Genomic DNA, 15,537 nt, shown 5'->3' on the forward strand with positions numbered 1-15,537 from the left:
TGGAAAGGATTTCCCCAAGTTCTCAGGAGCCTCGTTCACCCAAATAAGAAAATTGGTATTTGGAAATCATTATTTGACTGTCCTGGAGTAGAGTTGAGAAATACTTGACTTGAAAATGTTGTTCCAAGAAGGAGCTGGAACAAATTAGATTTAATGGATTGTCTGAATGTTGCAAATAGTTGACTGTTTTCAAAATGTTTGTGATGGTAGGATGTGGAGAAATCATCACATTTAAAAATCCCCTCACTTGTCTGTAGACAGACCCTCCATCTGCTTACACATCAGTAGACTTATTTACACCAGACTAAAAAATAAATCCCAAAGAGAGCTGCTGTCCAGGCAAGCACGAAACACAGAGGCAGCCTGGTCACTGTGGGCAGGAGCAGATAGAATGGCTCCCAGGACAATCCCCACAGAGCTTTTGCCAACAGCATCTATGTCACATAACACATTGGGTATAAAATAATTATGATTTAAGTATTCAAAATTTTAAAACTTTGGTGACAAAGCACAAAACCTTATAGAGAAGGTTAATGAAAAAAAATATTTTAGAGACCAGAGAGATAATATAGTGGTAAAAGACTTTTATCTTGCATGAGGCCAATATAAGTTTAATCCCAGCACTAGAAAGATGGTCCCTTAAGCATTACCAGGAATGATCCCTGAGCACAGAGCCAGGAGTAAGACTGAGGGCTTCAGGGTGTGGCCCAAAATATTAAAAAACTGAATTATAAATATGAAAAATTAACTCTCTAAATGAGGGCCAGTTCATGCTAGGAAGCTTGTCACAAAGAACGGGGGATGCAATTAGAACAGAGAAGGAACCAATATGACAGTGAGAGTTGGACAAGAACTGGGTGCTGAAAGGAGAGAAAGTGATAGGAGGCATAAGACCACTTCAGTGACCATATTGCAAACCACAGTATATAAAAGGATGTGAGAGAGAAAGAGTAAGAAAGAAAAAGAAGAGAGAAGAAAAATGTCTGTCCCAGAGGTGGAGAGGGGAAAGGGTGGGGGAGGAGGAAGGAATTGGGGACATTGTGGCTGGAAATGTCCCCTGGTAAAGGTTGTTGGACACTGTATGACTGAAACTCAATCATGAACAACTTGGTAACTGTGAAAAACTCAAACAACTATATTATGAACAACCTTGTAAACACAGTGTTTAAATAAAGTAGTTAAAAAGAATGAACTCTTCCATTTCAAATAGCACTTTCTAGAAACTTCTACTCAGCAAGACTCACATAATCATTTATTTTTTGAGGAATGAGTGGAGCTTAGTGCTTTTTGGCCTCTATTTCTAATATTGCCTGACAAAGTTAGTCAAGTTAGCAGCAGAGAACAAACATTATGTCTTAGACTGAGAAAGAATTGATTTTAATGCTCTTGAAGTCTGGTGTGGGTTATTAGCTGCCTCTTTTAACAAAAACAAGAACAGCAGCAGCCACAGATGACAGGAAGGGAAGGAACGCTGGTCTTTGAACTGTGGCTCTAAATGCCAGTTCAGTTGGCAGGCCAGTCCAATGGAACCCCCACGAAATTCCCAGGATGATGTTATTTCCATTAAACTTCCCCACTGTGGTTGCTATAGAAATTATTTCTAAAACCAGAAAGATGATTGTGGTAAGGACAGTGATCTAAAGTACTAAGAGGTTTGATTAGAAAGAAAAGAGGAGGCTGGAGTGTTGCACAGTGGGGAAGGCATTGGCCTTGCATGGGGCTGACCTGGGTTTGACTCCAGGCATCCCATAGGATCCCCCAAGCCTGCCAGGAGAGATTTCTGAGTGCAGAGACAGGAAGAATCCCTGAGAACTGCTGGATGTGATCCCAAAACAGAAAGAAAAAAAGAAAGAAAGAAAGAAAAATAAATAAATAAAGAAAGAAAGAAAGAAAGAAAGAAAGAAAGAAAGAAAGAAAGAAAGAAAGAAAGAAAGAAAGAAAGAAGGAAGGAAAGAAGGAAGGAAGGAAGGAAGGAAGGAAAGAAGGAAGGAAGGAAGGAAGGAAAAGAAAGAAAGAAAAAAGGAAGGAAAAGAAAGGAAGGAAGGAAGGAAGGAAAAGAAAGAAAGAAAGAAAAAAGAGGAAGGAAGGAAGAAAGAAAGGAAGAAAGAAAAAGAAAAAAGAAAGGAAGAAAGAAAAAGAAAGGAAGGAAGGAAAAGATAAATGGAAATAGGGTGATTCTGCAGGAGACATCAGAAAGATTTTTTGTTTTTGTTTTTGGGCCACAGCCGGTGATATTCAGGGGCTCCTTGCTATGTGCTCAGAAATTGCTCTTGACTCAGGAGACCATATGGGATGCAGGGGATTGAAGCCAGGTTCGTCCTGGATCAGCTGCGTGCAAGGCAAATGCCCTACCGCTGTGCTATCACTCTGGCCCTTCATCAAGATAACTTTGGAGTGTCACTTCTAGGGATGGATGAAGGGCAGGCCTACGAAAAGTCTCTAAGGAAAACCAAATCTTGGGTTTCCTTTATTTTCTTCTAGGCAAAGGTCTTTGGATGTGTGTGGAGACTGGAGAGAGGCTGTGTGTGTGTGTGTGTGTGTGTGTGTGTGTGTGTGTGTGTGTGAGAGAGAGAGAGAGAGAGAGAGAGAGAGAGAGAGAGAGGAGAGAGAGAGAGAAAGAGAGAGTACCTCACTACATTCAATGGACAAAGGGGGGAGAGAAGTAAAATGTAGATGATATTGACAATGATGAAGACAACGATGATTATGTGAGAGAGGATGATGAGAGAGAGAGAGTCAAAGAGAGAGACAGAGAGAATGAATTTTGCAGAAGGGAAAACTTTACGTAGAAAGGTTCAAAAGGAAAACATGGAGGAACTTTGAAAGGCCTCAAAAAACCTGCAGCAAATTGGAGTGTTTGTTCCTAATTACCTCCCACTACCCTGTCTGTGGTTGGCCCAACTGCTGGAGCATGCGCAGAAAGAACTGGTCCACCCTGCTCCCTGACAGATGCAGCTGTTCTTAAGGGAATAAGAAGAGGCTCATATTCCTGACTACTCTATAATAAACTATATAATAACTACATAATAAAATAAAAACTATATAATAAAAAGAACCAAATATAAGGAGCTTTACCTCACTGTACTTGGAGAAGATTCAATAACAGGATTCATTTTTTTTGTGTGTGCCTATTTGAATATATTTTTGCCTCCCTCTTTCTTTCATGAATTATTTCTCTTTGGGGCTGAAGAAGTAGCACAGTGGGTAGGGCGCTTGCCTGGTATGCAACAAATCCTGGTTCAACCCCTGATACCACATATGCCCCCCCCAACCAAATAAAAATACCTATTTTTCCTGCCTTTTGAAAGAACTGCTTACAAAACTATTAATAGTTAATATCAATCCATTTAGATTCCAATGGACAAACCTACCAGTAAATTTTAATGCAAAAAGTTAAAGTGATATTAAATTGAAAAAACTAATTCCTGGTCTATTCTGCTAAAGATAATAATTCATTATTTACTAGTTTCCAATTCATATTCTAGATAGAATAGATTACTTAGTATTGCATTATCTAGGTATAAATTAATGGTACACAAGTTGTGAATTCGCCAAGAAATTATTTACTAAAAAAAAAAAAAAGAAATTATTTACGATCTTATGAGGAAAATAATTTTCAAATACTTTTAATTGTTTTAGTCACTTTCATATAAATACTGCTAATTTACAAAGCTCTTTTAACTTTGGGTCATATCTAGTACATAGAAATAAAAATAATTTGAGATGTTTATGAATTCAAAATTTTAAGTATGCATGAGTTGTTACAGCTTTTTAAAATTATCACTTCATATTATAATCAAGTCTTATATCCATTTTCTATAGATTATTTTAGAAAATAAATAAATCATCACACACAAATTGTATAAGTAATCTAATATTGCCAAACATAAGAATTAAATGGCATTAAAATGATCAATCTTGGACAGATCTGAAATTAAGATAGAGACTTGGAAGAGTAACTGGGTAGGAGAATTTGGTGCTTAGCAGATTCTAAATTTGTGGGAATCTGTCAACATTGAAGCAAATCATCTATTAGTATCATTCCAGTCACCCTAAATGATGGTTAAAATGCAGTGAAGCAAATACTACTCAGGACCAGCATGGTGTACATTAAACAAGTTACATACTATATACAAACATATCTAAATAGTGTCAGATGTATTAAGTAAACATTATACTCGAAAGAAGCTGGGAGCCTTCTGCATGACCCTGTGCTCTGAGAAAGGCTGAAACCCAGGTTAGGTTGATGACAGAACTGGATATGTGAAAGCTTGAGTTACTTAAATATTAGCCGCGAGCATTTGTGGATGTTATTTTATAGTAAGTCACTGTCCTTGAAGACTTTAGAGTTCTTATCTCAATGAAGAGCAAAGAAAAAGAAACTGAAGGGGCTGGAGAGATAACACAGCAGGGAGGGCGCCTGCCTTGCTTGCTTGCAGCCGACCTGGATTCCATCCCTAGCAACCCATAAGTCCCCTGAGCCCGCCAGGATTAATTTCCAAGAGCAGAGTCAGGAGTTCACCCTGAGTATCACCAGATATAACCCCCAAACCAAAATGAAAACAAAAACAAAAATAAAATGGGATGTGAGTGGGATTCTAGGGAGGAAGTAGTTAAGATCATTTTATGGAATGCAAATGGCCTATTTATGATTTCTCAATAAAGGAGCAGCTTATTCCCTAGGGTATTTCGTAGTGAACCCCCTCTGGATGGAGAATGTGTTGGTTGCAGAATAAAAAAAAAAAAGTCTTTCACAGTGGCCAGTTCCCTGTGTCACTGAGTGGCAGCAGAAGCCAACTGTTCTCGAATGTCATTAAGTTGTTCTTTACACTATTTTTTTTTTTTTTTTTTTTTTTGGTTTTTGGTTTTTGGTTTTTGGGTCACACCTGGCAGCGCTTAGGGCTTACTCCTGGCTCTATGCTCAGAAATCGATCTTGGCAGACTCGGGGGACCATATGGGCTACCGGGATTAGAATCACTGACCTTCTGCATGCAAGACAAATGCATTACCTCCATGCTATCTCTCTGGCCCCTCTTTACAATATTTCTAACAGAGACACTGTCCCTGCCAGCCAGGAGAATGTCCTCTGACAAATGGAGTTCTTTCTCTAAGTACATCTGATAAGAAAATTCCATAAAAATGGACATTTTCGGGGCCGGGCGGTGGCGCTGAAGGTAAGGTGCCTGCCTTGCCTGCGCTAGCCTTGGACGGACGGCGGTTCGATCCCCCGGTGTCCCATATGGTCCCCCAAGCCAGGAGCAACTTCTGAGCACATAGCCTGAAGTAACCCCTGAGCATTACCGGGTGTGGCCCAAAAATAAAAAAAAATGGACATTTTCAAGGACTTACAATTATTAATTTTCCTTCTTAGAGGACAAATAAAAATCATGCTTGGATTTTTGTTTTGTTTTGTAGGGTCTTCCAAGGAGGCATCCAGGGGTATAATAGAGCCACTCCTGGTCATATTTAGCTGTTTTGTCTCTGTGGTCCCAGGAACCACACCTGGGTCACAGCTGTTATTGCTCTAGTGACTATGCAATGATGGGATTGAGCCCCAGCTGGTGTATGCCTTGCATGTGCCCTAATCCCTGTACTATTTTCCAGGCCTTCACGTTGAGTTTTTAGTCTGAATAGGATCATCCTCAAGGCCACATGAGCGCCTCAATAGTTAAGAGAGACCAGCACACCAGTAGTGTGACAGTCAGGAAGTGTTTGGCAAGGGGCAGAGTCTTGGGCCCAACCCATACCAGCTGCCTTCAAAACTATATGATGGGGGCCCGGAGAGATAGCACAGCGGCTTTCACCTTGCAAGCAGCCGATCCAGGACCAAAGGTGGTTGGTTCGAGTCCCGGTGTCCCATATAGTCCCCCGTGTCTGCCAGGAGCTATTTCTGAGCAGACAGCCAAGAGTAACCCCTGAGCACCGCTGAGTGTGACCCAAAAACAAACAAAACAAAACAAAAAACCATGTGATGGGAATCCATTGAATTCTTTGAGAATTGCCACTAATGAATAGGGCCTTGGGAAGTCTCAATGTCAGGGAACTCAGGACACTCAGATGGCCTTTGGCAAATGATTGCAAGTCCCCACTGGTTATTGGAAACAGTTAGAAAAGTCCAGGATGGCAACAAGCATCCTGCTTTTTTGGCAATAGGCCAAAATAAAAATCATCTTTCAAAATAGCACTTTGTATGAATTCTTCAAGACATGACCAATCTATGTGTTATTTTACTTCCATTGTGCCACGAGTCAAACCATATTAGAAAAAGTGCCATATTGACCTTCTCCCTAACTTGGGTGCGCTGGGAGCCTCGATAGCCCCCAGCCTTCCCCTCTTCTGTCCCGGTCTCCAGGCCTTCTGGGGTGGCAGCCCAGGCGGCCAGACAAGGTGGGTGTCGGGAGTCCCTCCTGGACGGGGTCCCAAGCTTTCCCCGCCCTTCCCTCAGCTCTAGGGAGGAAAGGGCACAGGGTGTAGGGTGGGCAGTTCCTGGCTTCCGGCTCTCTCTCGATCCTCTCTTGAGCTGGAGGCTAGCTCTAGTCGGCATGGGGTTGGGGGAGACCCCATGTGGAAGGCCTTCTCCCTAACTTGGGTGCGCTAGGAACCAGAAATTGTTGGTCCTAACTTGGGGTGTGCTGAGATTTGCTCGGTTGCACTGTTTGTCACTGGCAATTTCTGACCACTCTGCATATGGAAAACTGCATGTATTAAGAGTATTCCTTATCTTTATGTTATGTTTTTGCGTGTCCAGAATGTCCATTTTGTATTCTGTCCTTTCCAACACCCCTACAAAGCTCATTTTTACTTCTTAACTCTCTCACCTCCCCAAACATCACTAACCCACATTACTCTTTTTAACTTCAGTATTGCAGAATCCTAATCACAGACTAAAGCCGCGCATTGTGTGTAACAACCCCAAACTGTTTCAAAAGACATAAAATGGACACGTATTTCTTTAGAATATTTTGTGTTTTTTCTCTGACAACTATAAATCTTACTAAATATTCTCTTATACGGTGATGATCCTAACCACTTTTTTTTTTGTTTTGTTTTTTTGGGCCACACCCGGTAACGCTCAGGGGTTACTCCTGGCTATGCGCTCAGAAGTCGCTCCTGGCTTGGGGGACCATATGGGACGCCGGGGGATCGAACCGCGGTCCGTCCAAGGCTAGCGCAGGCAAGGCAGGCACCTTACCTCTTTGCGCCACCGCCCGGCCCCTCCTAACCACTTTTTATCTTCTCTTTATGAGCTATTCAACAAGGAATTTTGGTGAAAGAGTTCCCCAGTTTAATCCTTATGATTGAACCATGTCATGGGGATTGTTGGACTTGTTCTTATGGCCCCCATATGCACCAATAACGCCACGTGACATTGCTCCTTTTTTGCATAGGCACATTAAAATGGGAAAATATTATACATACAAATAAGATCCTATATAATAGAGATTGGAATACACAAATTTTGAAGTGCAAAGGGACCTTACACCCTGAACACTGACAATGACCTGGCACAGGCCTCAGAAGAAAGGGCATTTTCCATTCACCCCTGAACCAGGGAAGCCATCCACGAAACATCCAGGTTTGTCTATAACATCGTCTGGAAGCAATCCTCTACCATGGAAGACCCTACCACTGCTCAAACATCGACCTGCTCAAAAGAGACTTCCCTTAACACTGAGAAGACTTAACAACAACAACAACGACCTGCTTACAGGACAGGGCTTCCTGCATTGCCCTTTAATGCTGAAGTTAAATGAGAGGATGCTCCACATCCTGACTTCAATGTAGGATATGCAGAATCCAGGATCTTTAATACAGAAACATGATACCAGCAACAGAGACTGTGTGAAAAGTGTGTTGGCACTATGGACAATGTCTTGGATTGGATGATCTAACTTGCCTGGAGCCTAGAGTTGGTCCTATGCCAGGAAACTTCAGGGGTAGGGTCTCTTTGTATTTAGGCCAAGGTTATTCCTTTCCATGCCCCTCATATTTTGGTGGGCCTATGCAAACAACAATTGCCACTCTAACACCATTTTTTACTGTGCTCCTTTGACTCTAATCCTTAAAAAAAAAACCACTTAAAATTTGAGGTTAACTTAAGCTAATATGCATGTACATGAAAATGTAAAAAATACTAGGCCTCTAATGTTTAAGGAGTTACGTAAGTTTTATGGCTTTAGATTGCCTTGTGTGCTGTTAAGAAATATTATAATGTGTTACAATCTGGGGACTTGAGGGACAAAGTAATTGTACATGGATTCTGTTTTATTTATCTTAATGTTCTTTGGCTGAAAGTTGAAAGTTAAGATATCAGCAAGGGGACTTCTTCTGAGAATTATGTTATGGGTGATTGTCCTTCCACTGTAACTTTACCTTGTCCTCTTTCTTTGCATCTTTGTTCTCATAATTAAAAATAAAAAATTAAAAAAAAAAGAAAGAAAAAGTGCCATATTGAAATGCATTGAATAATAATACACCATGAGCAATAAGATAAAGAGAAATTGAACTCACCAAGGTTGGATATTTTAACTGAAGTCTGACATTTTACAAGTCTCACCCTCAAAGGAAAAGTTGAATGATCAATTATCCTTTAATTACCATTACTACTTCTCATTTTTTGGGATGGAAAGATATGGCACTATTTTAGTGTTTTCCTTATAATAAAACTAAGCAACACATGGGACTGGAATAATGGCGCAAGCAGTAGGGCATCTGCCTTGCACGCACTAACCTAGGATGGACCGCAGTTCGATCCCCCTCCCACTTCCCACATGGTCCCCCAAGCCAGGAGTGATTTCTGAGTCCATAGCCAGAAGTAACCCCTGAGCATTACTGGGTGTGACCCAAATACCAAAAACCAAAAACCAACCAACCAACCAACCAATCAACCAACCAACCAAAAACTAAGCAACACAGCTCTTGTTCAACCAGGTACCTACCTTGATATCCTCTGGGTTAATATCAGGATGTGTTTGACACTGTAGAGGTCCCAGAGTCTGAATGTAAAAAATGTAGAGGAGAAATTCGTCCCGGGCAGAGAAGGGCCAGCCCACCTCCAGGCGTGTGTCACTGATGGTGCTGGGTCCGATATTGTGCAGCTGTAAGCAAAGAACATAGTATATCATGGACAGCCCAAGGAGAAACAAGAAGCCCCAACCAACCCCAGAGTCTCTGGGCCCAATTCTCAGAGCACTGATCTAGGGGCTTCAGTCCTCTGGACTGTGGCTGTGGGAATATGGACAGAACCTTCTCAGGCAGGAGGCATTCTACAGGCAGAAAGGACTACTGCTGAATGTGCTCTTCAGTCTGTTTAATTTGAAGACCAGATTCTAGCAAAGACCAGATTAACCATCTTCAGTAATGATGCTGTTTGCTAGAATCTTATATTTATTTCATTACAGGCTGAGACATGTATTTCGAATGGGTGCTTTCAAAACCCAGGGAATTTGTTTTGTTTTGTGAGACACACAAAACAAAAGGGACACACCAGTGGTGCTCAGGTGATCAGAAGTTACTCCTAGCAGGCTCTGGGGACCATATGGGATAGAAGGGTTTAAACCTGAGTTGGCCATATGCAAGGCAAATGTCCTACCCACTGTGCTATCACTCTAGCCCTTATAACCCAATTAATCCTTGCTGTTTGCTAGAATCTTATATTTATTTCATTACAGGCTGAGACATGTATTTCGAATGGGTGCTTTCAAAACCCAGGGAATTTGTTTTGTTTTGTGAGACACACAAAACAAAAGGGACACACCAGTGGTGCTCAGGTGATCAGAAGTTACTCCTAGCAGGCTCTGGGGACCATATGGGATAGAAGGGTTTAAACCTGAGTTGGCCGTATGCAAGGCAAATGCCCTACCCACTGTGCTATCACTCTAGCCCTTATAACCCAATTAATCCTTGCCTCACATTAAAATCTACCTCTTTCTCTGACTATTGACTTGTTAGTGGCAAACATGTTCTCTCTCTCTCTCTCTCTCTCTCTCTTTCTCTCTCTCTCACACATACACAATTTATCAAGGGCACACCACAGTTTGTTTAAAATGTGAATTTCAAAGTGGAGCCCCTGTTTTAATCAGCAGGTCTCAGGAAGGGAATATTGTGTCTTAAGAAGAGAAATGACTGTTTGCATCCCAAAAACCTTCTATTTACAGGACATGAAACAACCTCTCAGATGTACCCTGTGTTTAGAATGATCGTGGTTTCAGAATTCACTTCAGAGTCAGCAGTAAACTTTCACTTTTCATTTTTTCATTTTTCACAATAATCAACAAGGTCATTTGTAATAGGTCTTACTTCATAGGTGGATCATTTAATCCAAATTATCAGAGCATTCTGCTCTTGAGCATCACTGGTTATGGCCCCAAGATAGACGAGACCCTCCCCTAAATCAAAGCAGCCTGCTATTCATTGATGATGGGGGTGTATTTGGGGATGTGACTTTAGCAGCTAGGACAGTTTCTTGTATTTTGAGCCATATTAGCTGTAAACCTAGAAGTTTCTTATCTGTTTCTTCTAGGTTTTGAAGGAGGGCTGCATGAGTTTGTGTATACTTTCAAACTTTAAAGTGCTACCATTGTTTGGTAGAAATGATATATATGTGTATAACCATATGTTGCCCCACTTGTTGGGTCCCATTGAGTCCTTTGTTGGTTGTTTGTGTATCCGCAAAGAGCTCCCAGAATGAGAAATTGATTCCCATAACCCTTGTCCGTTCTTGGGGGGAGATCTTGATAATATTTATCCGCAGCAAATAATCCACACAGACAGGAGGGTTAAGGGGTAAAAGGTTGGGCGAGGAGAGTCCTTTGTCAGCCTGCTGCTAGCTCCAAAACACACCTAGAGCCAGCCAGCCAACTTTGGCAAAAGACTCCGAACACCTCGCTCCCAAACTATTCTGTTCTCAACAGCGCCCCCACCTGGAAGGTCAAGGTGAGACAACAGGCAAAGAATAATGGAAATATTTTCATATACAAAACCGTATATCAGATATATATATATATTAATTCATTTCATCATCATTTCATATACCATATCTAATAAAATTTTTTTGGTTTTGTTTCAGAACCACACATAGCTACGTTTAGGGGTTACTACTGGCTCTGCACTCAAAAATCACTCCTGGCAGGTTCAGGGTCCTGCATGGGATGCTGGGATTGAACCTGGGTTGGCCACATACAAGACAAATGCCCTCCACACTGTCTGTCCCCACTAACTGGCTGTTGCTCCAGCCCCATGTTCTAATACATTCGCCCATAACAATGCTTTCAGGGAGACTCATCATTAGCATGCCCCAAGGATTGTTGCTCTTCCGAGAATTTAGGGCCTGCTTTGATCTGGCTTTAGACAGTCTGGCTTGGGATCCAGAGGAGGATCAGGGGACTGACAGGGGCTTTTCCTGCTGATCCTGTGCAGAAGCTCATGCTGCTTCTCTGCAGGAGGGGATAGCTCATCCTTTTTGAAAGGGCTTTAGTGGAGCCACCGAGAATGCCATTTGAGTCCCGTGTGGTTTGAGATGAAAGTGATCGTCACAGCCCAAATTAAGAGGTCAATGGAGGGCAAGAGGAGCATGTAACCGGGGGAGCCACATCAGAAAATGGTTTCAAATCTTGTGTTACCCCAAATGCCATTTCTGCTTCCTTGAAAACAAGAATAAGTCTGCCACCAACATCATTTAGTTTGTTAAAACAAAATAAAATCAGAGGAAACTGGAGAAAGTGGGGATTGGAGCACCTGCCTTGCACGAAGCCAGGTGGTTAATTTATACATGGGGACTGGACTTATATTACAGCAAGGAAGGCGTTTGACTTGCATGTAGCTGATTGGGGTTCGGTTCCCGGTTCCCCATCTGATCCCCTAAACACCACCAGGAGTGATTCCTGAATGCAAAGCCAGGAGTAATCCCTGAGCATCACCAGGCGTGGCTCAATAAAAAAAAATACAGCCCAAAATACTATGAAGTATTTCTTAGTAGAGGGTATTTGTTTCTTAGTAGAGTATATGAACACCCTCTAAGTCTTCCTTCTCACCTCTTGCCAATAACATGCTAACAAAGTTTATAGCTACCTCATAAATATGTTCCACCAACGGTCCGACTTCTTCCTCTTTGTGGGGCTTCTCTTCCGGCTCCCAGTTGTGAATGGGCAGGACAATCTGCAGAGGATGGGAGACCCTGGAACATGGGACATGATGTTTGTTGATCGCAAGGTACTGGGACCCATTATGTTTTGCCAGCGTGGAAGACACTGACTGTAGTCGGGAACTGAGCTCTGGATGAATTGGAATAGCTGTTGCTTAGGCAGGAAAGAGTGTGGCGAGTGACACTCAGAAAAAGAGCTAAAGAAATCCTGAGGGTCTGAAGCCAACACAGCAGGTGCCTGGTTACAGGTCAGCTTAGAGATGGGATTCTTTTTAGAGCATCTTGTCTCTTGGGCACTAGAGGGCAGTGTGGAGAGCGTTCTTGCGTTGGGATGAATCATTGAACATACATGCACATGAAAAGATAGACATCTAACTCCAGATTCCATTTCAGGTGCGAGTGAGGGTGAGGGGAGAGAAAGAGGGAATATCAACCACCTGTTTTAAGCCGTAACTCCCAAAATGTGAGCCTTTTGGTGTGTTGATACAAATCTGGAAGTCAATATGATGTAGTCAATGTTTGGGTATGAAGACAGCACTTTCAGTGAAATACTTTAGAAAGGGGGGCATTTGTACAGTCCTTATCTTGTATCTTCCGGTTAATTCAAGTGAGAGAGACAGAAGAGATGGAGACAGAGACAAAGACAGAGAGAAACAAAAAAAAGAGGTAGAAATGATCATTTTTGTCTGCAATTTACACTTAGGAAGTTCAGACTAAATAAATGAAATATAGTCCATGGCATATTCCTCGTTAAAAATGATAATACATCAAAGTCTCATTTTAAAATATTGTTAAGGAGAGGAAAGAATTGTACTAAAAGTAATGCTTTTTTTAGATAGGGGAGAGAGCCAAGGGGACAAGAGATTAGTGCCTTGCATGTGACTAATCCCAACTCTATCACTGGTACCATAGAGGGTCCCCCAAACACCTCCAGGAGTCATCTCTGAAGGTAGAGGCAGTAGTAAGCCCTGAACATAGCTGGGTGTGGTCTTCCAAATCCTCTCACCCAATAATACTTTCTAGCTGGTTTTGCATAAAGGGAAATCTTAAAAGAACTCTATGTAAAAGTAATTTCAATAGAAAACGTCTCTTTGGCATGTAGAGTTTTTCAAGGAATTTTTTTTGTTTGTTTTTGGGTCATATTGGCAGCGCTCAGGGTTACTCCTGGCTCTATGCTCAGAAATCACACCTGGCAGGCTCAGGGGACCATATAGGCTGCCGGGATTTGAACCACTGTCCTTCTGCATGCAAGGCAAATGCCTTATCTCTATGCTACCCCTCTGGCCCCCCTCAAGGAATTTTTAAGGATGTCCAGTAATAAGCAAAAACAGCTTAACTATTATCATTCCCACCTCATAATCACTTTCTAAAGCAGAAAGCAAGATTTATTGAATTAAATTCTGACCCTAGGCTGAGTCATTTAATTTGTGTTTCTATTTACATATCTGGGACATTATGCTGAATGAGCAGGTCCCAAATGCTGTGAATTCCCACAACTCTTTGCATTCACCCTCCAATATGCAGCTGCTAAATAAAATGCATGGGGGTGCAGTTGCATTAGACTAAATAACATTTTAAAAATTCTTTACTCTTCCAGTGATTGTTTTTTTATGTCCCTCTTTAGAGTTGGTTGATTAGCTCATGATCAGCTCATGATCAAGGGGGCTTGGAGAGATGATTATAAAGGGGCCAGGTGGCTTTCGTGTGTGTGTGTGTGTGTGTGTGTGTGTGTGTGTATGTGTGTGTGAGTGTGTGTGTGTGTCTGAATGTATCATAGAAATCTGTGACCAACTTCTTAAAGAATAAAATATTGAACCAGTAGTTTTGCTGAGTATTTCAAGGAAGAATTTTTGCAAAACGACGAAAAAGAATCTTGACAACAAACTAAGATGTTTGTTTATCACATAAAAACACATTTTTAAAGATCTGTTTGGACTATTGGAAAATGAATAAAAAGTTCTCATTTGTACAAACTTAAAAACTTTGTGTGGTGATCCATCACAGAAATACATTTAGGGGCCGGAGAGATAGCATGAAGGTAAGGCGTTTGCCTTTCATGCAGAAGGTTATCGGTTCAAATCCTGGCGTCCCATATGGTCCCCTGTGCCTGCCAGAAGCAATTTCTGAGCATGAAGCCAGGAGTAACCCCTGAGCACTGCCGGGTATGACCCAAAAACCACAAAAAAATGCATTTAAAAATGTTTACCTAATAAAAGGGACATGTGATACCTTAAGCCCTTACCTGCCTTAAACTGATAGATTATGGAACAAAAGCAAGTTTCTAAGCTAAAATTTATTTTGGAATCAAGAAACAACTTCAGTTTATTTTTTCTTAGCAAAACTAGGCTAAACAGCTTATTTTAAATACACAAGTTGTAAATTTTAAAGAGATAATAAACTACAAAAATCATGCTTGGATTTCTTCTCTAGTTTTTATTTTTTTTAATGGTGTTTCTCTCATCAAGAAGAAGGTAGGAATGAAATAAAAATTGCTTAAAAATGAAACACTAAGGTTAGCTCCGAATATCTAAAAATCAAACAAGTCAATTCCTATGAGTCAACTCCAAGTTTAAGAAGAAATCACAGGGGCCGGAGAGATAGCATGGAGGTAAGGCGTTTGCCTTTCATGCAGGAGGTCATCGGTTCGAATCCTGGCGCCCCATATGGTCCCCTGTGCCTGCCAGGAGCAATTTCTGAGCCTGGAGCCAGGAATAACCCCTGAGCACTGCCAGGTGTGACCCAAAAACCAAAAAAAAAAAAAAAAAAAAAAAAAAAAGAAATCACAAAGGAAACTAGTAATTATTTTGAGTTGAGTGATAATGAAAACCCAACATCCCAACATATCAACAGTTAGATAAGCTGATCAGAAAGTTCTTGTAGAGAAATTTATAGTGCTGAAAGCTTGTGTAAGAAAAGTAACAGTCTTTAACCAATGATCTAATTTCTATATAATGAAGAGAGAGAGAAAGAGAGAATGAGAGAGAGAAAGAAAGAGAGAAAGAGAGAGAGCAACCCAAAATGAGCAGTAGGAAGGCCAAATAGAAACCAGTAGGATAGAGAAAAGGGGAGAGGAAAAATATCAGTGAAACATAAGTCTGTTTTTTGGAAAAAGAAATAATTCTAACCTGACTGAATAGCCATAAAGAAGATACAAATTGCCAATACCAGGAAGCTGAGGGGATACCACTAAAGTTCTTATAGACATTAAAAAGAAAGTGAGAAAGTATCGTTCATACCTTTTTGCCAAAACATCTAGCATTCTAGTGGAAATAGGTAAGTTCCATGAAGTATAAACTCCAAAGCCTATGCACACAGCCATATCTAAATAGCCTTATACTTAAAAATGATATAGAACTTTAAAAAAAATCTTCACAGAGAAATAAAAAAAAATTAG

At 41.1% G+C, this 15,537-nt stretch overlaps 1 protein-coding gene across 1 annotated transcript in view; it reads right to left on the reverse strand.

Moving 5' to 3' along the window:
- The window catches only part of ITGA8 (integrin subunit alpha 8), a 169,383-nt gene that overhangs the window by 23,671 nt on the left and 130,175 nt on the right, over positions 1–15,537 (reverse strand). Inside the window, 2 exon segments of the mRNA XM_049777530.1 lie at positions 8,941–9,099; positions 12,071–12,176. Of these exon segments, the coding sequence (XP_049633487.1) occupies positions 8,941–9,099; positions 12,071–12,176 (265 nt within the window).

Source organism: Suncus etruscus, chromosome 7, assembly GCF_024139225.1.
Source record: "Suncus etruscus isolate mSunEtr1 chromosome 7, mSunEtr1.pri.cur, whole genome shotgun sequence".
In the NCBI taxonomy this organism is placed as follows: domain Eukaryota; kingdom Metazoa; phylum Chordata; class Mammalia; order Eulipotyphla; family Soricidae; genus Suncus; species Suncus etruscus.